This window comes from Bubalus bubalis, chromosome 2 (genome assembly GCF_019923935.1).
Source record: "Bubalus bubalis isolate 160015118507 breed Murrah chromosome 2, NDDB_SH_1, whole genome shotgun sequence".
NCBI lineage: Eukaryota > Metazoa > Chordata > Mammalia > Artiodactyla > Bovidae > Bubalus > Bubalus bubalis.
The window spans coordinates 180,851,196-180,875,357 of record NC_059158.1 but is presented as its reverse complement, the minus strand read 5'-3'; the positions used below and the strand labels follow the sequence as shown (position 1 = coordinate 180,875,357).

Sequence of the window (24,162 nt, the reverse complement as noted above, 5' to 3'; positions counted from 1 at the left end):
CCTGCCTTGGCTTCATGGCAAAGCTTGGTCTGGCTCAGAAATAGAGTTAACTCTTCGGAGTGTGTCCAGTAGCACTTCCTCTGGGAAACATCCCTGATCCTCCTCATTCCCAGCCCCCACACGGCATTCATCTGTTTGATCTCTTTGGCATTTCAGTGTTTCATGTAGAAGTTCAGGGTGTGGGGTTCAGGTCCCAGCTCCACCCTTTCAGGCCATGCGGACTCTGGGAAGTTACTTCCCCTCTATGTTCTTGAGTCCTCATCTGTAAAATGGGGATGATAATAATTCTTATAGAAGAGTGCTGTTGTGAGCTTCAATGACAGAATTGATGGGAGGTGTCAATACACCTTAGTGTTAGTACCCAGTAAGTATCGGTTGTTTATAATGTTTCAGGCCTCACACAGAGTGACTGTCTGCCATTCAGGTAAAAGGTTTATGCAGAAACCGAACTGAGCTAAACAGAAAGGTGGAAGGCTGGCATCCTCCCTTCCTAAGTGGGAGGTGAAGGGCTACCTCATGAGAACGCTCATGTGGCTCTTTGTCCAGGACTGGAACATGGGACTTTTGATGATAATTCGGGGAATGTGCTGGGCAAACTGGAATGAGCTGGTCACCTAGCCGTGTGCCTTTGGGGTTTGGGATTGGCCTGTGGCGAGAATCAGAGCTCCAATGGAGTGCTGAGCTAGAGAGTTAATTTGGACGGGGGTGCAGGGCCAGTCAATGGCCAAGGTCAGGGCTCTTTTGACTTGCCTGGGTTACAACCATCTGTGGATAAGATTACGGGCCCATTGGTGGAAAGGGACAGGGGAAAGAGAGCAGGGCGGTGATGTTCATCTTCACTGGTTAGCTTTGGGGAGGGAGACAAGGACTGGTACTGGGCTTCGGCTCCTCCCAGCCGCTCACCTGGTTGGGGCATCGTCCACTCTTTACACTCAAACAGCTTGCTGGGTGCTGACAGCTCCCCAACACCTGCCCAGTTTACGGCCCGGGCACGGAACTCATAGAAGTGACCCTCATGGAGGTTGCTGACCTTGAAGAACAGAAACACAGACTGTGAAGGCCGAGGCTGGGGAGACAGAGGATCGAGCTGACAGCAGGAGGTCTGTGGGGAATTTCGGTGAGATTGGTCTGCTCCTGACAATCAGCTGGATCGTGCAGGCCAAGGGGCCTGAGGTCTCTCAGCCTCAGAACCTCCAGCCCCGACCTCTGGTCTCTGCCTGCGTAAGTCAGGACTGCAGGCCGGTGGCCGCCTTCCAGCCTCACCTTGCAAACCTGGGTGGGGACGGGCTGCTGGTTGACCGCGTGCCAGTCCAGTTCCTCGGAGTCGTGCTGGTCCAGGAAGTAACCCAGGATCTTGCCCCCTCCACGCCGCTTCGGGGGTTTCCATCCAATGACCATTTCATTTTTCCCGCAGTTCAGGAGGGCGAAGTCATATGGCGCAGACGGTGTAGCTACAGGGAGGCAAGGGGGTGAGGGTCACTGCTCCCAGGGCATGGCCAGACTGGGCAATGGGGCCCGAGGGACGTAGTGAGCCTCCCCTGGTGGGTGCCCACCCTGCTCTGGGGGCGCTGACTTAGCCGGCGGTGTCCCTTGATAACTCTGACTCTGCTACACAGAGGACACCTGAGCCTCCACGCTGGTCTCAGGCCACCATTACTCTCTCCTCAAAGGATCGGGTGGTCAGGGGGGCTTCTGCCCTGTGGCCTCCGGATTGGACCCTCCAAGAGATGGTCAATAAGCCCCCAGCTCTCTGCCCAGGCCACGGCCGCCCACCCCCCAGGCTTGCAGGCTGCACCTGCCCTGTGCACTCACCCAGAGCCTGCTTGACCCTGATGGGTTCGGTGACGGCTGAGCTCTCCCCGACTCCGGCCTCGCTGACGGACCTGATACAAAACTCATACTCCTTCCCCGTCCTTAGCCCGGGAATTGTAAACCTGGGAGAGAAATGTGCTGCCTTCAGGGACGGCCAAACAGTTTGGAGACATCCCTGAAACTTCTAGAACAACCTTGTGCGGGATAAGTGGCCCCCAGCATGGCAGGATTGGAGGGCCTCAGTCCTCACCTAAAGACCTTGCCCCTGCCCCCAAAGTGATGCCTGCATCCTAGAGGGTGAGGTCCTTAAGATTTTAAAGGCTGTGACTTCTAGAGCCTGTCATTAAAGTGCAAACATGCTGGGGACTTCCCTCGTGGCCCAGTGATTAAGAATCTGCCTTGCAACGCAGGGGACACAGGTTCAATCCCTGGTTGGGGAACTAAGATCCCACATACCACAGGGCAACTAAGCCTGAGTGCCACAATTACAGAGAAGCCTGTGCACCATGGCAGTAAAATTAAAAAAAAAAAAGCAAATATCTTGGGAAAGGTACCATTTGAAGGCCCAGGTAGCCAACCCCTGAACTGAGCAATCTAGTAGATTGCCAGGACTTTGGGTCTCATCCTGGGAACATGTGTGGTCTTTTTATCTGTACAAATGCTGTAACTCTAAAATAGAGTCCCTTTAAAGACCCCCAAAGAGAATCATCAGCCAGAGACATACAAGGATACTCTGGCTTAGAGAAAAATGTCCTCCCATCCTTTCCCTTCTCAGTAAGACCCCAGACTGTGAACCCTTCTCCACTTAACAACATTTTCCTGGAGCAAATCTTGTTCTATAGGGAGCCTCTCTCGGTCAGTTGACCTCAAGGAGTTGAATGTTGGAAGGCTGGAGAGGCCCTTATGGATCAAACCAGTGTCTTCATTTTATAGGCAGGGAAGGTCTTCTGCAGGAGGAATGAGGGGAGCCAAGAACACACAGCCCACCAGGAATGGGCTGCAGCCCAGGCCTCCTGAATCCCAGTGCAGTGCCTGCCCGTTCATTATTCCTTCATCCAAGTCTTTTTTGAGCATCTCCTGTGAGCCAGCTTCTGAGGAGGTCGTGGCACGGTGGTGAACCAGGCCCTGCCTTCCAGCCGAGCTCGCTTTAGGCACCACCTCAGGCAACACTCCCGGGCAGCTGTGTTTAACCTCTTCCCAGCCCTGACACACGTAACCGATGAGATACACATGTGTGATGAGCTCTCTGGATGGTCACTTGCACGTGTGACGCGTTCTTCCGACATGCCACTCTTGTCACGTGACTCTCGCTCACCCCCGCCCCTCAGGGACGCCCACCTGGATGCAAGTCCTTGGGGAGATGCCATTCCAGGGATAACTCGGACTCTCATTTGTCTCAAACCTGAACTTTAGCAGTGACAAAGCGTGAGTGACTGCGAGCACCGTGAGCCAGTGGGGCGCCAGGTCCTGTCTCTTTCTTTGGGTGAAATGATCTTGCAGCCCAGGGTGAGGGGAGCCCACGGGTGCGCTCAGGGCCCGGTCAGTCGTTGGATGGAATGGGTGGTATGTGTCATTAACTGAGTCCCTGATCCCACAGGGCCTCAAAATGGAGAGAAGTCATGAGTCCATAAGCCTGAGGCTTCTGCCTTCAAGGATGAGGCCACCAAGTGAGGAGGGAGGCTCAGAGCGGAGTGGGGGTGGACAGGCAGGCTGAGCTGAGGGTCAGAGAGGGCGAGTCTCTGTGCCAAGGTCCCTGGTGAATGAGGGTGGGTGAGGAGCCTAAACCCTGGCCTCCCGGCCTGTACGCTCTGCTTCTCTGTCTCTAAGCTTCCGGAAGGACAAGACCTAGCCAGTCCCTGCTACCTCCAAACAGCGTGCCCTTAGAGAGTGTTTGCCAGAAAAGAGGCCGTCCGGGGCAAGTCCTGGTTCCTCCACTCACTAGTTAAGGAAGTTTTGGCAAGCTACTTATCTGTGCTGTGCCTCAGTTTCTTCTTCTGTGCAATGACAATAAAAATAGTAATCCTGGGACTTCCCTGGTAGTCCAGTGGTAAAGAATCTGCCTAGCACTGTGGTGGACTCGGGTTTGATCCTTGGGGGGGAACTAAGATCCCACGTGCTATGAAGCAGCTAAGCCTGTGAACCACAACTAGAAAAGCCTGTGTACCACAATGAAGACCCAGAACAGCCAAACAAAGAAGCAGAAAAGTAGCCCCAAGTTCATAGGATTGCAGGTAGAACTAATTGATCTAACATATGAAAAGAGCTTAGAACAGTGCCCTGTGCCCAACCAATGTCTTGAAAGGCAGGCTTCATCATTATTACCGTTATTATTATTTCTAAGGCAGGAAGGGTGGGCACAAACTCACCTGCTGCCCTGGATGGGTTTGTTGTTAACTGTTCGCCACTCAGATGATCCTGCCTCCCGGGAGTAGATGTAATAACCCAGGAGCTCTGGGCTGTCTTTCACTGGATCCCAGGTCAGGGAGACAGAGGTCTGTGTGTCTCGGAAAGCTTGAACTTGCGTTGGAGGCGGGAGAGTGGCTAAAACACAGAAATATGGGCTGAGTGAAGATGCTGTCCCATGGCTGGGAAGGGGGAGAGGTGTGGGAGAGGCAGAGAGGGACGCACACAGCATGGGGGGTGGGGGTGGCTGGGGGTAGCCACAAGCACTTCAGACATGCCCTGGGGCTTTGGGCAGCTCTTTCCTAGTCCCAGAGGTGTGGTCCAGGCTCTTGTATTCTGAAAGTCCTCTCTCACCTCCAAACAGCTCCACTTCCTTATTAAAATTCTTTTATCAATCCTTACTGTCACTTTCTCTCTTAGAAGTTATCAGATCTGCCAATTTTCCTCAGCCCTTATCTCTAGTCTCTAGGAAACATAGCTTGTTTCCCCTTGAAACATTATCTTTCATGGTTTTCTCAGACAATGTTCCTTGAGGTGGGTCTGCTGTGATTTGTTAAATGAAGAGATCTCTGGATGGATGGATGGGAGAATGGATAGAGGGATAGATGGATGAATGGATGGAAAGATGGACAGATGGATGGATGGATGGATGTCAGATACAGGACCTTCCTAGTACTCTTTGTATTTCTCAAACTCCTTACACATCTGTTTATGTTTTCCCCTCTGCCTTTGTCCCTAAATTTGAGACTCCTCCAAGATTCAGTTCCTTGACTTGCTCTGTTTTTCTTGAACTCTTCTCAAGAAAGGCATGGAGGGTCCACCTATGCCCATGGCTTCAATCCTCACCTCTCTGCAGGTGAATCCCCAGGCTTTACTGCCAGCCCTGCTCTCTCTCCTGAATTCTAGAGCCTCGTCTTCCATTTCCCCTGGACACTTCTCCTTGTGTTCTAGTGGTCCTTCGAAGTCAAAAGGCAAAGGCTGAACTCAGCATCCACCCAACACAAACCCAGTATCTACTGAGCGCCTACTCTGAGCCAGGCTCTGTACTTGGCCCAGGGGAGGTACTGAGATGTAGACTTGGGGTCCTGGGCTCGGGAAGGTCCTATCACAAATTTTAGTCTCTCAGGTTGAAGGCAGTGTGGCAGTGGATGAAGGCTGGGTGGTGGGGAGAGGCTTGTAGGAGGTCAGGCAATGACCATCCGAGAGACCTGATTCTACCAGTGGGCAAGAACTGGAGCTGAGGGTATCCATGTATGGAGTCATCTTCACACACTAAAACCTTGATTTCAAGGAGGATTTCAAGACCTGAGGGCATGTTTGTGATATATCATTAATTTAAAAAAGTAGAATGCAAAGCTCTACATACAGCTTGATTGGACTTTCAAGAAGAGGCACTGGTAGGCATGTGGTCAAAAGACCAGAAGCCCAGGTACCTGGATGCTCACAGTGGTTACCCTGTCAGTGGGATTTTTGGGGGTGGGGCATTCTTGTCCCTCCTTCCCTCCTTCCTTCCCTCCCTCGCTTCCATTCTTTCTCTCTTGCTTCTTTTGTATTTTCCTACTTTTGTGCAATACTTTCATTTTCATAATACAAGTCAATTCCTTTTCCTTTTTCCTCTCCTCCCCTCTTCTTTTCCTCTCCTTTCCTTCTCTGAAGTGTACCAGAACCTTGCCCTAAGGCTACCTTGTGGTCCAGAGACTGCCCACATCCAATCACAAACCACTCACTGGCTGGAACCCTAAATCAAGCTTAATTGTTAACCAGACTAGAATGAAAGAAAAACTCCATCTGCCCACCAGCCTATTTATACTTACATTGAATATGTACATGCATTCACGTGGGCTAAGTCGCGTCAGTCATGTCTGACTCTTTGAGACCCCATGGACAGAGGAAGAATTCTCTGGGCAAAAATACTGGAGTGGGTTGCCATGCCCCTCCTCCAGGGGATCTTCCCAACCCAGGGATAGAACCTGCGTCTCTTATATCTCTTGCATTGGCAGGCAGGTTCTTTACCTCTAGCACCATATATTCAAGCCTGAATATATGCATATATATATGTGTGTGTGTGTATATATATATATATAATACATATATATATATATATCTTTTTTCTACATTATTGAGCACTACAAATCTAGGACTTGGCAATCTTCCCCACACAGGCCTTGCAGCACATCAGGCTCTTCTCAGATGGGCAGTGCTGCCGTTGGTTCCTTAAAAGACTCGTTGTTGATGGCAGCTCCAGGGACCCGTCTGGTCTTATCAAAGAGAGAAAGATCCCACAATCCAGAGGCCTCAGAGGAGAGAGGAACCCTGGCAAGTCAGGACTAGCACGGAGCTGCTGCTGGGAGGCTCAGGAAGGAGCCAGAGGCAGGGCGATAACCAGACCTTCAGAACAGTATGTTTGGCAGGTGAGGACATCAAGGTTTGCAGCTCAGAAATGACCTGCCCAGGTCCATGCTGTGCTGCTATTGAGAGGGGTCCCACCTGATGAGGCAGGGCTGGGGGATGGGACCAAGGAGAGGGTGGGAGGCCTGCCCAGGGGCTCAATCCTGGCTGCACGAGGGGGATCAGGCTCTGGTTGGAGACCTTTAGTCCTGAGGGGCCATTGGTCACAGACAGCTCCTGTCTGAACCCAGCTGGATTCTGCAACTCATGAATTGTTGATCTAGAAAAAAAAATGCCTATACTTCCAAGAGCCTCTTGCCCAGAGAAATGTAATTCTTGATGGTCTGAAACTTTACAGGCCTGTAATCACGTTGCTTCTCGGCTTCGTGATAGGTAGAGTGGTCAGGAGCAGAGAAATGTGTGTGGCTCTGTCCCTGCAGCCACCGGGGGCCCGAGGCTTGGGTGCTGACAGCCTGGCTTGGTCTGCGCCCGTCTCCTGCATCCCAGGTACCTGGCTTCCCCCTCAAGGCGATGGGCTCGCTGGGCTCCGAGGGATCGCTCATGCCGTACTGGTTTATCGCCCGCACTCTGAAGACGTACGACTTCCCTTTCTCCAGATCCAAGAGGGCGAATCTTGGGGATTTCACGGGAGCTTCTGAGTTGATGGCTTCCCAGGTGCCACTGCCTATGACCGACTGTGACAAAGGAGAGAAACTCGGTGTTGGTTAAGTGGGAGGGCACTTCCCACACGTGCTCTCATTAACCTCTCTCCCCACCCCAGGATGCCCCTCAATATCTGAGCTTTGGATTCACCTGCCTCCGTGATGTCTCTGCCTGGATGCCCGTCAAGCATCTCACATTCAGTGGAGCTGACCCTGAACTTGCCTCCATGCCAGTGCTGCCCACATCTAGTCAAAGGCACCCATCCTTCCAGCTGCTCAGGTCAGAGTCCAGGAAGCCTTCCTGGATTCTTTCTCTCATTTCTCACCCTCAAATATGCTCCATCAGTGAATTCAGTTGGGGGAATTCCCTGGTGGTCCAGTGGTTAGGCACTGCCAGGACCCAGCTTTGATCCCTGATTCGGGTACTAAGATCCTACAAGCTGCACAGTGCGGCCAAAAAAATAAAACAAAACAACCAACCAAAAAATACCCCCAAATCCCAAATCCAGCTGGCTCTACGTTGAAAATTTATCCAGAATCTAACCATGGTTAACCTCTCTCATGCTTCCTTCCAGAACCTTGATCCAGAGCCACCGTCGTCTCTCACCATCTGAGTTATCTCAATAGCCTCTGATCTGGTCTGCCTGTTTCTAACTTTAACTCCCTTCAATCTTTTCTCCAAATGACAGGCAGAGAAATCCTTTTACAGCACAAGTCAAATCCCATTCGTGTCTGCTCAGAACCCTCCCAAGCCCCGAGTCTCCCCAGAGTAAAAGCTGCTTTGTGGTCTGACTCCTGCCATCTGTCTGGTCACGTTCCATGTCCCACTTTGTCCGCCCACCAGGCTCCGTGGCCCCCTGCTGCTCCTCGATGGTGCCAGGCCCCACCCCTGCCTCTGGGTCTTTGCACTTGCTGGTCTTTTTTCCTGGAATGTTCTTCCCCCAGAAATCTCTGGCTGGCCCCTCACTTCCTTTAGTGCTGTGCTTAGCCGCTCAGTCGTGTCTGACTCTTGCGACCCCATAGATTGTAGCCTGCCAGGCTCCTCTGCCCATGGGATTCTCCAGGCAACAATACTGGAGTGGGTTGCCATTTCCTTCTCCAGGGGATCTTCCTGACTCAGGCATTGAATCCGGGTCTCCTGCATTGCAGGCAGACTTGTTACCGGCTGAGCTTTGACGGAAGCCCCATTTCCTTTAGGCTTTTACTCAAAACTCACCTTCTCACGGAGACCTCTCCGGTTCCTCCATCTAAATGTCAGGAGCCCCTTCCCCTCAACACTTCAAATCCCTTCCAGAGCTGGAGATAACCTGAAAAGGTCATTTAATCCACCCCCCTGCCTCTGTGTAGGGCTATGTTCAGGACTTCCAGACAGGAGATTCTCTTCTCATTAGGGTTCCCCAGGGGACGCGGCTGGGGTCTCTCAGCGCCTCCCTGGACCTCCACTCCCCCTCACATCCTGGTCCCACAGCCTTTCTATTTCTCCGGCTGGCCTGGGGGTGGGGCCCTAGGGGTCTCCATACCTTCTCCAGGAAGTACGTCAGCGGGGCTTTGCCCCGGGGTCTCGGCTCCTCCCAGCCCAGAACCACATAGGCCTCACGGATCTCGCTGCCATGGACGTTAGTCGGGGGTGAGGGGATAGTCACAAAGTCTGGAATCAGAGTCGCCCAGGGGCTGAGATGTGTGGGCCCACAGAGACCCCAGATCTCAGCCTCCCACTTCATAGAGGAGAGGGCCAGGGCCCAGAAGAGGGGCAGGAACTTGCTTTAATCACCCAGCAAGGCTGGGCAGGGCAGGGCCGGAACCAGAGCCTGGGTCTCCCCACGTCCTGCTGGAGACTTTCCCCAATGTCTGCGTCCCCCAGGAGGGGCGCAGTCACCCACCCGAGAGCCTGGCCCCCAAGCTGGACCTCCGCCTACGCTCACCACCCCACCCATGCCCGCAGACAACTTCTGCCTCGGGCCAGTTTGTGTCCCAGCTTCCAGACCACAAGGGGGGGTGGTGCTAGAGTCTTGAGGCCAAGTGTCAGGGGGTTCACACATACCGTCAAAGTCATCTGTGCTGACCGTGATGGTTTTTCCCATATCAAAGGGGATCTCTAGGGTGGAGAATGGAACCCGTTAGTGGAGAACTAAGGGCTGCAGGGTGTGTGGCTGGGTCAGGAAGGGACAGGACAGGGCTTGCCCCGCTCTGGGGGCGAATTCCTCCCCCGCTGTTGGTCCTGACCTCTTGGCCCCTCTCTGTGTGTCCTCGGGCAGGTGGCATTCTCAGACCCCAGAGGTGCTCTGCCCGCTGGGGGCAAAGGGGCACAGAAAGGAGGAGCAATGGGGTCGGATTCCAAGGGCACAGCACACCCGCGTCAGGGTGACTCCTCGGGGCTGAGAGGGCTGTGTTCCCCACTCTCTGCCTCCCCGCCTCCACCCTCCAGGCTGGGAGCTTCTGAGTCAGGGCAGTTTCCCACCTGCAGGTTAAGGGCATCTGAAGAAGGTGCTGTGGTTTCACCCCAGATTAGCATCTGGTGCTAAGATTTGTGTTTCTTTCATCAGACAAGCTTTACCTTCCCCTCAGGCTAGGGGCTACTAAGGACAGCACCGTGTCTCCTCCGTCAGACTAGGGGTTCCTGAGGCTGTGTCAAAGCTATGGTTTTTCCAGTAGTCATGTTTGGATGTGAGAGTTGGACTATAAAGAAAGCTGAGCGCTGAAGAATTGTTGCTTTTGAACTGTGGTGTTGGAGAAGACTCTTGAGAGTCCCTTGGACTGCAAGGAGATCCAACCAGTCCATCCTAAAGGAAATCAGTCCTGAATATTCATTGGAAGGACTGATATTAAAGCTGAAATGCCTATACTTTGGCCACCTGATATGAAGAGCTGACTCACTAGAAAAGACCCTGAGGCTGGGAAAGATTGAAGGCAGAAGGGGACGACAGAGGATGAGATGGTTGGATGGCATCACCAACTCAATGGGCATGAGTGTGGGTAAACTCTGGGAGTTGGTGATGGATAGGGAGGCCTGGTGTGCTCACTCCATGGGGTCACAAAGAGTCGGGCATGACTGAGTGACTGAACTGAGGCTGTGTCTCCTCCATCAGACTGGGGGTTCCTGAGGGCTGGGCTGCATCTCGTCTCCTGGACCAGGGCTGGAAATGGGGCCCGTGCTCCTGTGTCCAGTGTGAGGCAGTCCTGGTGTGCCCTGACAGATGCTCTAGCATGTCCTTCAGGGCCTCTGTGCCTACCTGTCTTCCTCTGAGCTTCGTCGCGGTCGCCCATGACGACCAGCTCAGAAGCCTTGGAGGGGACGCTGCTGCCCGCTCTGTTGACGGCTCTCACCCGGAACCGGTAGCTCTGGCCTTCAATAAGGCCTTGGATTGGGCACCGACAGGTCCCGCCGGGAGCCTGGTGGCATGGCACCCATTCCTCAGATTCTCCCTGGCACCTGTGGGAGAGAAGCCCCGGCTTTAGCCCCTGCCCGTGACTCACACCCTCCCAGTATGAGCCTCTACCAGGACATTCCCCCACCCTGGGCTGTTCGCCCAGCTTGTCTCGGCCAGGGAAACACCTGCTCTCCATTTAAAAGCCCGGCTCCAGCCTCGGGTCCGCAGGAGGCCTTCTCACCAGCCAGGATGCTAATCGAAAGAGCTAGTGCCTTTCATGGAACTCTCCTGTGGGCTGGAGCTGTGCTGTGCCCATCACATCCATCATCTTGTTTAATCCTGAAGGTCCTTGAGGTTAGGTGTGATTACTTTCACTCTACCAATGGGATCTGAGTTTAAAGAGTGAGATGACTTGCCCAAGGTCACATGGCTCATGAGTGGGTGACTTAGCATTTCCCCTGAGGACTGTCCACTCCCCTGTTGGTGTGTGTTCTAGGGTGACCCTCAGAGTCTGGGATCTCTACACCCTCTGGGTACTGCCATTCCTCGCACTGGCTGGATGGGGCAGTGTACCTCAGTTTCCTCATCTGTAGAATGGGGCACTAGAGCATCCCCTACCCACTCAGATAGGGATTGTCATAAGGATTCAAATGGTTGGATTAGGCCTTACCTCCAGCTAGGGCCTCAGAGCTGGGGGGTGGAGGAGGCGGCGTGTCCAGGCCCTCCCCTTCCTGGGAAGCCCCCTCCTTCCAGGCTCAGTGCTCCTGGGTCTCTGTCACTCAGGGAGGCGAGTAGCCACCGAAGCCTCATGTGCTCAGGCTTCAAGCACTGATGTTTGCCCCTGCCAGGGTCCACTTGTGCCGTAAAGGGTCCAGGGGCAGTGGCTACCTCCAGAGGTGGACACCCTTCTGTTGCCCCTAAATAACACACCTACCTCCTGCCCTGTCCCGAGGAGAGGCATTCGGTCCCAGTTTCCTGTGACCCCTGCCCTTGTTCTCACAGAACCATCTCCCCCTGTGGGCTCTGCCACTCAAGAGACCCACTCACAGCTCGATGGAGTAGCCGGTGATGGGGTTGCCCCGGGTGTCGCTGGGCGGGGTCCAGGTCAGGATGAGGCAGTCTCTGTTCACATTCAGGCATCGAACGTTCAAGGGGGAGCCTGGGACCCCTGGCTTCTCGGCCGCAGCATCTGAAACCCGGGATGGTGGGGGGCGTGGGAAGAGAGTAGGGGCAGCTCTTCTAGTCAATGTCCACTCGGCAACCAACCCCCTCCCATTCCCACCCAGCACCCTCTTCTCACGAACCCCCCAGGGGTGCAGTTGATCTTGGAGACCAAGACCTGAATGACAGCCTGTTCTTTTAAACAGCAGCATCTAGGGGTGGGAGGGTGAGAGTCCAGTTTATTAGGGGCCCATTCTACACCATCTGCCTGAGCAATTGGCACAATTCATCTTTGAGTCCCAGAGCAACTCTCCGTTTTGCAGGTGGGAATACTGAATCTCCTAGAGGAAATGCCAATCGCCCAAGGTCACCCAGCCGGTGAAGTGGCAAAACCCGGAGGCAGAAATCAAGCAGGACTAGAAGGATGCCAGCCCACGTTCAGCCCTCCTCTCCAGCTCGCTCCAAGCCTGAGACTCTCAGGCTGGGTCCCTTTAGAGGGTCACGGGCAGTCTTAGAAAGACTCTGCCTCAACACCCGCATTCACTATATAGCCGGGACACCGAGGCCCCAAGGAGCTGGGGGCTCGCCCACGTGTCCCACAGCACGTCGGTCAAGGCAGAGTCCTGGTCCCTGGGCTCTGGCTGGGCGCCCTCCCCCAGCCATCCCTTACCTCTCACAAACACGTAGGCGCTCTGCTCCCGGAGCCCAAAGGGCGAAGGCACCTGGACTGTGTAGAGGCCCTCATCCTCCTTGTAGGCGCAGGCCACCTTCAGGACTGCCTGGCGGTCAGCGTAGAGGATCTGCCGGCGGCCGGAGGACCTCAGCAGCCTCCCTGTGGGGAGAGGGGTTCCAGGGTGAGCTCCTGGGGGATCTGGAGCTTAGCCGGGAACCCATAGGTGCTTCGGGGTTCACAGGTAGAGATGCGGTTGGCCGGGCTAGAGCCCGAGGCTCTGCTGGGGAGTTGGGGAAGGGAGTAGTGACCTTCAGGACTCTGCCAAGGTGGTCTCTGAACTCTCCTCTGTAGCAGGCTTGGTGGGGGTGGGGGTGGGGGGTGGGGAGCACCCGGGGAAGGGGCCAGGGGCTGCTGGCTCGGTGAGGAGTTGGAGGTTCTCTGAGAAAGTGGAAACAAGAGCAGTGGGGGCCTGGTATGAGAGGCAGAGGCTCTTTGGGAGGCTGGGGGCTCAAAGAAGGAGATAGGGCTTGGTGGGTGGGGGTTGTGAGCTCAAGGAAGGGAGAGGGCTTGTTCAGGGGATGGGGACTCAGGAAAGGGGGAGAGGACTTACTGAGAGGGTTGGGGTGTTGGTGAGGAGGGTCAGGGTCGGGGAGGAGGGTGGGAGGTCGGCAGCTGGGACCTTAGGGAGAGGGCTGGGGACTCAGGGAAGGGGCCAGGGGCTCCAGGCCTCACCCAACCTGCTGTGCACCATGCTGCTCCTTGTCCCGGCAAAGGCCCCTCCTGCCTGTCAGCACCTCTGTTCCCAAGGATCTACGGGTCTGGTGGACATCTCGGCCTGTTATCACAGCTGTTTCTCAGGGCTCGTGGCTTCTCTACTCCTCTGCCCCCAGCCCCCCAGGGGGCACCTCCCTAGGCTCAAGCTGCTGAGGGTGCTGCACCTGGCCCTTCGGCTGCTGGCTTGGTCATGAATAGGGCAGGAGGTCCAGCCATCTGTCTCCTCCCTGGCTGGTCCATCTCTTCCTGCCTGAGCTGACTGGGCCTTCCCCAGCCCTGGCCTGTGATCCCCCAGAGGTCTTCCAGCTCACGAGTAGCAGTTCTTGCCTGCACCCACAAACTGACTCTGAAAAGCCCGAGGCAAGTGCCCTGACCCTCCTTAGGCTGACCTGCCTCCTGCGCTTGGCCTCTGTTCCTGTTGCTTCATACGTCCTCACCCGAGGGTGCTGATGGCAATCGTGTGTGCATAAAGGGCTCTCAACCAGAGGCTCTCGAGGGGCAGAGGCTGCAGTTGTGTTTCAGCTTCCTGCCCTCTCTTGGATGGAGGGTCCCCTGACTTAATGGCGTGTCTGTGCCTACCCCTGGCCTGGCACCCAGTGCAGGCTTGGCACTGTGAGTGCTCAGTGACCCTTTGCAGGGTGATTTGATCTGAGCCCACCTGGCTCGTTCAGCTTCCCTCTGCCTCGTCCACGCTCATCACTTGGCTTGTACGGGTTAGGGGAGAGGCATAGCTGAGTTCCTCTCTCCACCAGGGGTCTATCTCTGCCTCTGCAGGCTGGGGGCTGGGACCGGGGTTCCTCACCGTCTCGGAACCACTGGATGTTCTGCTCAGCGTCCAACACATCTTCTGAAAATAGGCAGTTTAGGGAGAAGGTTTCCTTCTCACGGGCGAAGACCGGCTTCAGCACTGATGTGAAGTCCACGCTGGGGCCAAACATCAGTCCTGGTGGCAACAGAAAGTTAGGACAGAAGTTTTCTGAGACCGTGTCAGCTTAGCCTGGGGCTTAGATGGGAGTGAGGAGGACCTTCTGGGGTGTCCCCACTCCTCTGGGTCAGGATTCACAGTTCTCCTGGTGGTCTTAACGAGAAGAGCCTGATGCTGGGGGCTTCGGGATAGGGAAGAGATTTCTTTAGGTGGGACCAGGTGAACTGAAATGGCAAATATCCATTTGTCTGTTTGGCTTTGCCTTTTTCTCATTCAGCTTTGGCCACTGGACAGCCCAGCGGCTAGGGGCAGCTCTGGGGTGCCTAGGGGCCCCCAGAAGCCAGTCCACAAGTATTAACAGTTTATAGGCAATCCCCACGTGGACATCCCTTTGTGGGGAATGGATGGTTATATTCTAAAGGGACCCCAGATACCTCCTCCCTGAAAGCCCGTCCCTCCCCAGCCTCCTTACTTTTAAACATCTCTGAATCGAAGCCAGCATCCTTCCCCAGGTAAGCTGAAATCCAGAGCAAATGGGAGTTGGAGAAGGCTCAGCACCCTCACTCCTACTGGGTTTTGGGGGCATGGCCTCTGGGTGTGCGTTCAACTCCTGGTCTAGCAGGGCCTCCCTTTAAGGCTCGGAGAACGTTCCCTGGCCTATCTGTGCCTTGGTTCCTTCCTGAGTCCTACCTGTTGGGGGTGGAGGTGGGTTCTGAATATCTGAGTTCACATGAACAAAGCCCTTAGCAGGACCCTGGCATATAGTTGGTGCTCATTAAATGGTGTTTTCCTTCCCAAGAGCTTCCCTGGTAGCTCAGCTGGTAAAGAATCTGCCTGCATTGCAGGACACCCCAGGTTCGATTCCTGGGTCAGGAAGATCCCCTGGAGAAGGGATAGATAGGCTACTGACTCCAGTGTTCTTGGGCTTCGCTGGTGGCTCAGATGGTAAAGAATCCACCTGCAGTGTGGGAGACCTGGGTTTGATCCTTGGGTTGGGGAGATCCCCTGGAGGAGGGCATGGCAACCCACTCCAGTATTCTTGCCTGGAGAATCGCCATGGACAAAACCCACCCTCTGCTAGGGTCACAGAGTCCCAGAGGTGGAGCGTGGTCAGACTGGGATTTCTGGTAGGCTCAGGGCAGCACTAGGAAATCTCCTGGAGGCTTCAGGGTGAAGTCCAAGCTGGTGTGGACACAGATCACCAGGGGACGGCGACAACAGTTTTTGTTCGCATAGCATACACCACGTGCTGCTTTTTAACGCATTTAATCCTCACAGCAGCCTTCTCTGTAGGTGACTTCATTATCCTCTAATACAGATGGGGAAACTGAGGCATGATCACCCAGCAAGCACCCCAACAGCCCAAAACCACCGCATGGCACTGGTCCCTGGGAAGGCTCTGATGGAGGGAGGGATGGGGATTCAGAGGAGGTGGTGGAAAGGAGAGGCGGACAGAGGGAGGCAGGGTCGGAAGGCCTGATGCCTGACCTTGCACTCGACTTTGGACGGCTCAGATTCCACCCAGCGAGCCTGGCCCGGCAACGGGGACAACTGCCTCCCAAGAGCTATTTGGGGAATAGGGAAGAGGGGTGGAAAGGCTGTGAAGGACAGTTTAACAAGGAATGATGAGAGCTGGGGGGGGTGGGGCTGGACTCCAGCCTGCCTGCCACCCAGTATGTGTGTGTGTGTGAGTGTGTGTGTGTGTGAGTGTGTGTGAGTGAGTGTGTGTGTGTGTGTGTGTGTGAGAGAGTGTGTGTGTGTGTGTGTGTGAGGGTGTGTGTGTGAGTGTGTGTTTGAATTTGCATACATGGAGTTTCTCTTTCTGGGTCCTTAGGGCAAGGCCTTGGGCTAACCAGTCCATCCTAAAGGAAATCCTGAATATTTATTGGAAGGACTGATGTTGAAGCTGAAACTCCAATACTTTGGCCACCTGATGCGAAGAGCTGACTCATTTGAAAAGACCCTGATGCTGGGAAAGACTGAAGGCGGGAGGAGAAGGGGACGACAGAGTATGAGATGGTTGGATGGCATCACCGACTCAACGACATGGGTTTGAATAAACTCCGGGAGTTGGAGATGGACAGCGAGGCCTGGAGTGCTGCAGTCCATGGGGTCGCAAAGAGTCGGACATGACTGAGCAACTGAACTGAACTGAACTTAGGCTCAAAGCTGTGGCCTCCTTGGCTAGACTGCCTGGGCCATGGGCTGATAGGGTGGGGAGGAGGATTATCTTTCCCCAAGAGCTTGCTGCAGCCAAGCTCTACCTAAACCATCTCATTTAACCCACGGGAGCATCTGAGGTGGCAGGAGGGCTCCCCGTCTGCAGGTGGGGAGGTCAGGGAAGCGAGGTGGCGCCCAGGCTCACACGGCCCATCAGCATCAGAGGAAGCTTGTGGTCTGGGGTCTGGTGGACTCGAGGGTCTCTCCTGCTTTGGGCCCTGATCAGTGCCCAGGAGGAGCCTGAGCTAACTGGGAAATACGCACCAGAAGCTAAAAAGGGCAGTGAGGGTCAGCAGGGGAGGTGGTAGGACTCAGCCTTTGTCCCCTGAGGACTGCTGGGGACCAGGCCGCCTTCCCAGAGGTCCTGGGATCTGGACCCAAGCCCAACCCGGTGGGACAAGCCTGCTCCCAAACAGGCACTGAACTGGGATATAGATTGTATAGCCTGAGGGTGGAGAATCTCACTTGCTCTGAAGGCCTTGGGGAAGCAGGAGTCCCAGTGGCTGCTCTGATTACTCAATCCCAGGACAAATACCCCTGCTGCGCCCCGAGTCTGGGGCAGACCCGCATCCTCATCTGCCTGTCCAGGGTTTGCTGTGGGCTGCCTGGCCTGTTGGGCACGGGAGGACTCACTGCGGACGAGGACTTTGGCAAAGGAGGAGGCCTGGCCGTAGGCGTTCTTGATCTTCACCGTGTAGGTGGCTGCGTCCTCAATGGTACATCTGAAAAGGAGGAGGGAGCTGTTTCCCCGAGGCTGCTGGGCTCCACGGAAAACTCAAGTCCGGAGAGCAGGGTGGGTGGGGAAGGGGGTGGTTACGGGAGGCTCTAGGTCAGGGCCTGCCCCTGAGAAGCTGGGTGCCTTTGGGCTGCCCCCGTCCCTCTCCACACCTCCAGGCCCTCCTTTGAAAAACGGGGAAAACAACACTGCAGCTTAAGGTGAAAGTGCTTTGAAAATACAATTGTTAGGATATCATTTGAACTAAGTGACTGGTCCAGAGTCGCAGAACAACTGGAATTCAAGCCCACTTCAAGGGGACAAGCCCGCTCTCAGGCACGGCCTCCCTGCTCTGTCAACACCTCCTGGGCAGAACTCTGGAGCAGGAGATGCCCGGGCACACCGCCAGCCTGTGCCAGACCTGGGCCAGTTGCCCAGGTGTTCTCAAGCCCAGGCCTGGGGCTCACCACCAGCCAGACCAACCCTGTTCCTCGTGGTGCCTGGGGCTGGCTCCATCCCAGGGCCACCGTGGCGGCAGGGCGTATCTGGCCCCATCAGCAAGCAGAGAGGCCCCTTGGGGCCCCCTCTTCTCCCCTGCTTGCGGGTCAGTTCCACCTGCTCCCCAAGGCTGCCCCGGCCCTGCGTGCTGTCCCCGACGGTGCGGTCCACGGGGCACCTCCCTGTGGAGCCTTGGAGGGTCTGGTATTTATGTCCACGCAGCCCCACTTGGCTTCTGGAGCCTCCTGTTTATATTCGTGTCTCCCAGAGCCCCAGTGGGTTGAGGTGGAGGGTTTGGTGTATTGGAAAGAACCCAGGCGAAAAGAGTTGACTCAACCCCAGGCCCTGCCCTGTACAAGTTGTGCAAGAGCCTTAATCTTTCAGAGCCTCAGTTTTTTCATCTGTTACATGGATGCAACAATGCTTCCTTGAGAGAATGAGGGTGGGCCTTGACAACTGTGTTCAGAAAGCAGCGAGCACAGGGCTTGGCGCCTGCAGGAACTCAGCGCCTGGCAGTTCATATGAACAGTGCGCACTTTGGGGAATATTGTGCTCATTTTCTCCAAGCATGCTGCCTCTTCCTTAAACACAGTGCTTAAGACTCACTGCCTCCTGAAAGGAGGCCTCTCTCTCTTCTGCTTCCCCTTGCACGCGCATGTGTGTGTGTGTATGTGTGTGTGTTCTCGCCCCCAGCAAGGAACTCTCCCCACATGCCTAGCTGCTAGCCAAGTCCAGATTTCTCTCTGTGTATTCTAAGACATTGGAATCACATGGGGGTGTCTGTTAAATACCAATTCCTGGGCCCCACTTCAGACCTATTTGATCTGACTTTATAGGAGTTAAAGGAGGGTCCATCCCACATTTACTATTTTGAGGCTGACGTGGTTCATAGCTCTGAGGAGGGGTTGGACCTGCTCCGGCCTTGGTAGCGCCGGGGCTTGGGACCGTGCGCCTCTCTGGGGCTCATGGTCTCACCTCCTGATCTCCAGGGTCAGCAGTCCATAATTGTTGGTGATTCGATACTTGCCGGCAGGAAAGAGGCGGGGATCAATTCTCATGTCATTTTTGTACCTGTGGAGACACAGTGGAGTGTGGGAGGCAACGTGGTTCTGAGCAGGAAGGATCCTGAGCCTCTTAGACCTGGATTCCAACCTCAGTTTTGTGCTGCTTATTCATCTGTGTGACTCAGGGCAGCTCCAAACCTCAGTTTTCTCATCTGTGAAATGGGAATAATAACTGCACTGATCTTGCAGTGTTGTTGTGATGATTAAGTGGGATAAGATATGTAAAGTTTGAAGGCTGTGGATGCTCAAGTGTTTATTCCCTTCTGGAGGGCAGAGAAGAGGGAGCCATAATTGGGGGTATCTGCCCCTTCCCTTACCAGGGGTACCCCCAAGGACCAGGCTCCAGCTTTTCCTTCCTCTCTGAAGGGGTACCAAGGAAAGTTCTCCATCCCTTCCTTTTTGTCAACCCTCAGGACAAGTTCTTCTTAAAATCACCAGTTCAGTTCAGTCACTCAGTCATGTCCGACTCTTTGCGACCCCATGGACTGCAGCACGCCAGGCCTCCCTGTCCATCACCAACTCCTGGAGTTTACCCAAACTCATGTCCATTGAGCCGGTGATGCCATCCAACCATCTCATTTAAAAATCTCCATGCTCAGAGTCTGAATGTAAGCCTTTGAGAATTTGCATCAGAATCTGCTCATTGCAGGGACTTCCCTGGTGGTCCAGTGGTTAAGAATCCGCCTTCCAGTGCAGGGGATGTGGGTTTGATCCCTGGTTGGGAACTAAGATCCCTCATGCCACAGGACAGCAAGGCCCTTACACTGCCACTAGAGAAAAGCTGCAACTAAGACCCAGTGAAGCCAAATATAAATTAAATAAATATTAAGACATAAACTTCTCATTGTTCTCCACCAGCCATTCTTCTCTTATTCTAAAGTAGATCTAACATGTTTCCTAGTCTCTGCTTCTGCTAGGTGTGACCACGTGACTAAACTAAGTCTTGTCAACAGAAATAAGTCTAAGTGTCACATGGCTGCTTCTGACGGCACTCTGCCCGTTTTCACATCATCTTTCCTTCCAATCTTGAGGCAAGAATACGGCCATAAATACGGCTGCCATCTTGAACCAGGAAGACCCGAGGTCTCCAGCAGTGCGTGGGAACAGGCCTGAGTCCCTAAGCTAAGGGGTGGAGTTGCTATGCAGCCCCTCCCTGTCTACATCAGACATTTACATGAAAGGGGGAAAAATATCTATCTTCTTTAAGTCATTAAAAAAACTCCATGCCCAGGCTTTAGCCTGGATCCATGAAATCAGAATTTCTGGGCGTAGAATCTGGGCATCAGTTATTTTGAAACTTGCCAGGTGATTCCCAACCATGGCCCCACCCCACTGCACCCTGGATACTTCCTTTAGTTTTCTGTGAAGTTTTGTTCCCTCTGCTGCAAGCCCTGGACAGCCAGGCGTCCTTGCCTCTGCCCACAGCCCATGAGGTATGTTCTGGAGATCTGATGAGTGAATGTCTGTGAAAGTTAGGAGGCCTGGGTTCCTGACACTGTTTGCTGTGTGACATTGGGCCAATCACTCCCCCTCTCTGGGCCTCTGTGTCCAAGAGGCCTTTGTGTGAAGAGTCAGCCCCAGAGGTGTGTGTGTGAGCATGGTCAGTCGCTTCAGTCATGTCTGACACTTGGCGACCCTATGGGCTGTAGCCCGCTGAGCGCTGTCCATGAGATTCTCCAAGCAAGAATACTGGGGTAGGTTGCCATGCTCTCCTCCGGGGGAATCTTCCCAACCCAGGGATTGAACCCAAGTCTCCTGCATTGCAGGAGGATTCTTTACCATCTGAGCAACCAGGGAAGCCCAAGAATGCTGGGGTGGGTAGCCTATTCCTTCTCCAGGGCATCTTCCCAACCCAGGAATCGAACTGGTGTCTCCTGCATTGCAGGCGGATTCTTTACCGGCTGAGCTACCAGGGAAGCCCAGCCCCAGTGGTGGTTGAGGTCAAAGAGGAGGCCTTGGCCAAAAGAGGGCGCCCCAGCCCCAGTATATCACCTTCTTTGGACCTGCCCACCCCCCCATGCCCTGTTTGTCTCCACGGCAACCAAACAGCGCTGTGCTCACACTCCACGTTATGGCCGTCAGGCCGTGCCCTCTTCTGAAAGGAGCCCAGTTAAATCTTCTGTGGGGAGGGTGGTGCCTAATCTGGATGCCCAATCTTTCCACCTCTCCCAGGCCTGGGGGGCCAAGGTCAGCCCCCCCATCCCCCAGCTGTCAGGAACATTCCAGACACCTCAGTCTGGGCCAGCCTCTGCCTTTCCCAGAAAAAGCAGCAGCTGCAGCTCTGGGCATGACCTGGACAGCCCGGGGCCTCAGCTTTCTTTTTGCCCCACTCTGGGCATCAGTCTCCTGTTGGTTCCTCAGGCCCTTGAAGGCTTGGCTGTGTGGATGAGGCTGAATAGCAGCCAATCATTAAACAGCATTAAACGAGACAACTGAGGCAGGCGCCCAACCCAGAGCCTGGCTCAGCGAGGCCTACATAAAAGAGTGAGTTTTTTTTTATTATTTATCTAAATTTATTTTCCCTTACATATTCTGGTGGGTATTTTTCCTCCTGCCACCCCCAACCTCTTTTATAAAGTGAAAAAAATTTTTGACTGCGTGGCTTGTGGGATCTTAGTTCCCTGACCAGAGATCACACCTGCACTCCTGGCAGTAAGAGAACTGAGGCCTAACTACCGGACAGCCAGGGAATTTGCCATATTTTGGTGTCCGCTTTACTTTTGCAGGCGGCTTGACCTGGGAGAGTGGTTCTGATGTTCATGAACTGTGGCCAGGATCCACTTCCGCAGAGTAAACACAGCCAGCCTGGACCTTGTCTGACGTGCCCTCTTGTTGCCCCTGCATTCAGGAAGTGCTCAATAATTGCTGAATGAATGGACTCTCCTGACAAGCCTGGGGAGCCAGGATCGTCCTGCTGACTTGGGCTGGGTCTCTACCAGGGTCTGGGTGAAGCTCTGGAGGCCAATCCAGGATGAGCTGGCCCTGCCAGAGGTGCCTGATGATAGGAACTAGATCCCCAAAGCCTGGAGCCCCCAGGGTCCCCTGAGTCCCTCCGGCTGGAGGTGGGCCTGGCCTTGGCCTCCACCACTTGCTCAGCTCCTTGTTGTGGCAACCTTGCTGGCAGGGGTGGAAACAAGCCTCCCTCCCAAGAGGCTCCCATGGAATGCCTTAGATGTGGGCCTCAGTGCCAGGGCAGGGCAGGGCTTGGCTGCCAGGCTGACTGCCACTTAGCCCAGGTCTTCCTCCTGACTGCCTTGGTCCCCACAGAATTTGAATGAATGCCATCTGGCAGAGACCAGCAATGACGCTTCCTTCAGGACATTTTTCTTGACAGCTCCTGGCCTAAGTTCTTTCCCTTTCTCTCACTTCAGAGGCATTATAGATGCTTTAAAGAAAAACAAAACCAAAAAACAACTGTAATGATCACTTTCCTACTCTCTTGGCCAGTAGAGATCTGGGCTGGGAGGCAAGAGACCTGAATTTGAATCTGGGCTCGCACTAGCTGTGTGACCTTAGACAAGTCACACTACCTCTCTGAGCCTTGATACCCTCACCTGTGAAATGGAGATATAGTCCTAACCTCATGAATGGTCCAGAGGCTCAAATGAGAGGAAAAGTGCTGGGTCAGTGTAAGGGAGGTTCAAGAGTAAGACGTTGCTTTTTCCTTTGTGACCTCAGTTATTTGTGTGCTTACCTTCTCTCTCCTACCAAAACCCTGGTCTGTCCACCCTTGAGATCGGGCTTATATGTCACCTCATCTGAGAAGCCTTCCTGGATTCTCCAGGTGGAGGCAGCTACCGTCCTTCTTCACCTCCACTCTTTTACCTCAAATATCGCCCTTGGACATATTTTTCATTGTGTTGATGTGTCTCTTCTGGGTTGAGAGTTCCTTGAGGTGAGATGTGTCTGGGTCATTTCTATGCCTCACTGCCCGAGCCAGGGCCTGGGACAGATTATGTTCCTGGTAAATATTTGTTGAAATTTCTTCCTTGTCTCCCAGCATACCTGACAATGGGCCTTAGACCCTGGGGAGCTCAGGATAGACTGAACTCAGCTGTGTGAATGACACATTTCCCTCTGGGGTGAAGTGAGACCCCAGATGCTGCCATGCCCACCTCCCGAGGTCCTTTCAGAAGACTCCTGCCTCCGCTCCCCTATGCCAGCAAGGCCTCAACGCCATGGTTCTTTTATGAGTACATTCCCAGGAATGGCACCTCCTGCTTTCCCAGCAGCTTTCAAGTTCTGAGGGTTTCCACATTGTCGTGGTATTAAATCCTTAACACAGGCAAGCTGGACAGGAGGTCTTCAACCCCTTTCACAGATCAGGAAACTGAGGCAGGATCAGAGTGGTTGAATCGTAGCTGAGACCACACACAGAATTAGCAGAGAGAGCAAGCCGGACCTGGGCTCCTTCTCACTGAGAGCCCCCACCCTTCCTGCCTCCTCTCCTGCCCCAACCCTGGGCTTGTCTCCGCCATCTTCCTGCAACCCTGGAGACGCCCAGCTCGGGGCAGCTGCCTTCTCATGCCACCAGAATCATATTTTCACAAGTGCTGGCTCCCCGGGTGGCCCGGACCTCTAGCCCCAGGCTGGCTGGGAGGCAGCTAAGAATAACCCCTCCTGAGCTTCCCTAGCAGCTGCTGCTCTGTTTGGGGGTGGGCAGAGCTCAGGGCTGTGGGTCTGTGGTTTTTCTAAGGCAGCAGGAACTTCTGGGGAAGGGACCGGGCCCCTGGAGGGGAGTTGTTGGGTGTAAGGAAGTCACATTCAAGGGATCCCTGAGGCCCGGAGCCTGAAGGCAGGGCAAGGACCCCTTGTCTCTTGCCCCGGGGGCTTACCAGGTGACCTGGGGTGGAGGCGAACCCTGGACGGTACAGGTCAGCAGGACCGTGGTGTGCTCCCAGACCGCGTGTGAGCGCAGAGGGATCCAGAACCAGGGCCCACGGCCGGAACACAGCTCCCGCAGCTCCTTGGCCTCCCGGACCTTCTCCTCTGTCTGGAAGCAGGAAGGGTCTGTGAGTCCCAGGAGCCGGGGCACCACCTCCGCAGTCTTTGCTGTTACCTTTCCTCTGACACCAGGCTGGACTCTCCTTGCCAGTGGCTGAGAGGCAGCATGGCACAGGGGGCAGGGCATGGGGCTTTGGGACCTGACCTGGAATCAAGGCCAAACTCTGCCACTTACGGGCTATGAGACCAATCATAGGCCAGGCCTCTGTTTCCTCATCTGTAAAATGGGTATGATAATCATATTGCCCCACCTTCCTGTGGGATTGTAGAGAGGATTACTTAAGTCACTACGTGAAAAACATGGGCAGTGACAACAACCATGTAAGTATTTACAGCTGTTCCTGTCCTGCCCAGGGATGGGGTATGGAGGTGGCTTCAGATCCCTGACATTTCCCAAGTGTCTTCTGTGTTCTAGGAAAGTGGTTTTATAAGCGTGTTCTTATTTACTTCCCATGTCGACGCTCAGTATTGGACCACATACGTCCATTTTACAGA

General features: G+C 54.5%; 1 protein-coding gene across 6 annotated transcripts in view; it reads right to left on the bottom strand.

Moving 5' to 3' along the window:
• MYOM3 (myomesin 3) overlaps positions 1-24,162 on the bottom strand; it is a 59,604-nt gene that overhangs the window by 24,672 nt on the left and 10,770 nt on the right. For all 6 annotated transcript variants that reach the window (XM_006077970.4, XM_044938120.2, XM_044938124.2 and 3 more), the window contains 15 exons: positions 23,499-23,656; positions 18,575-18,670; positions 17,020-17,108; positions 14,639-14,683; positions 14,044-14,184; positions 12,465-12,626; positions 11,681-11,822; positions 10,496-10,695; positions 9,307-9,360; positions 8,786-8,913; positions 7,115-7,298; positions 4,179-4,353; positions 1,813-1,934; positions 1,264-1,451; positions 904-1,030 (listed from right to left, as the gene is read on the bottom strand). In XM_006077970.4, coding sequence (XP_006078032.4) covers positions 904-1,030; positions 1,264-1,451; positions 1,813-1,934; positions 4,179-4,353; positions 7,115-7,298; positions 8,786-8,913; positions 9,307-9,360; positions 10,496-10,695; positions 11,681-11,822; positions 12,465-12,626; positions 14,044-14,184; positions 14,639-14,683; positions 17,020-17,108; positions 18,575-18,670; positions 23,499-23,656 — 2,011 coding nt within the window. The remainder of the gene's footprint in view (positions 1-903; positions 1,031-1,263; positions 1,452-1,812; positions 1,935-4,178; positions 4,354-7,114; positions 7,299-8,785; positions 8,914-9,306; positions 9,361-10,495; positions 10,696-11,680; positions 11,823-12,464; positions 12,627-14,043; positions 14,185-14,638; positions 14,684-17,019; positions 17,109-18,574; positions 18,671-23,498; positions 23,657-24,162) is intronic.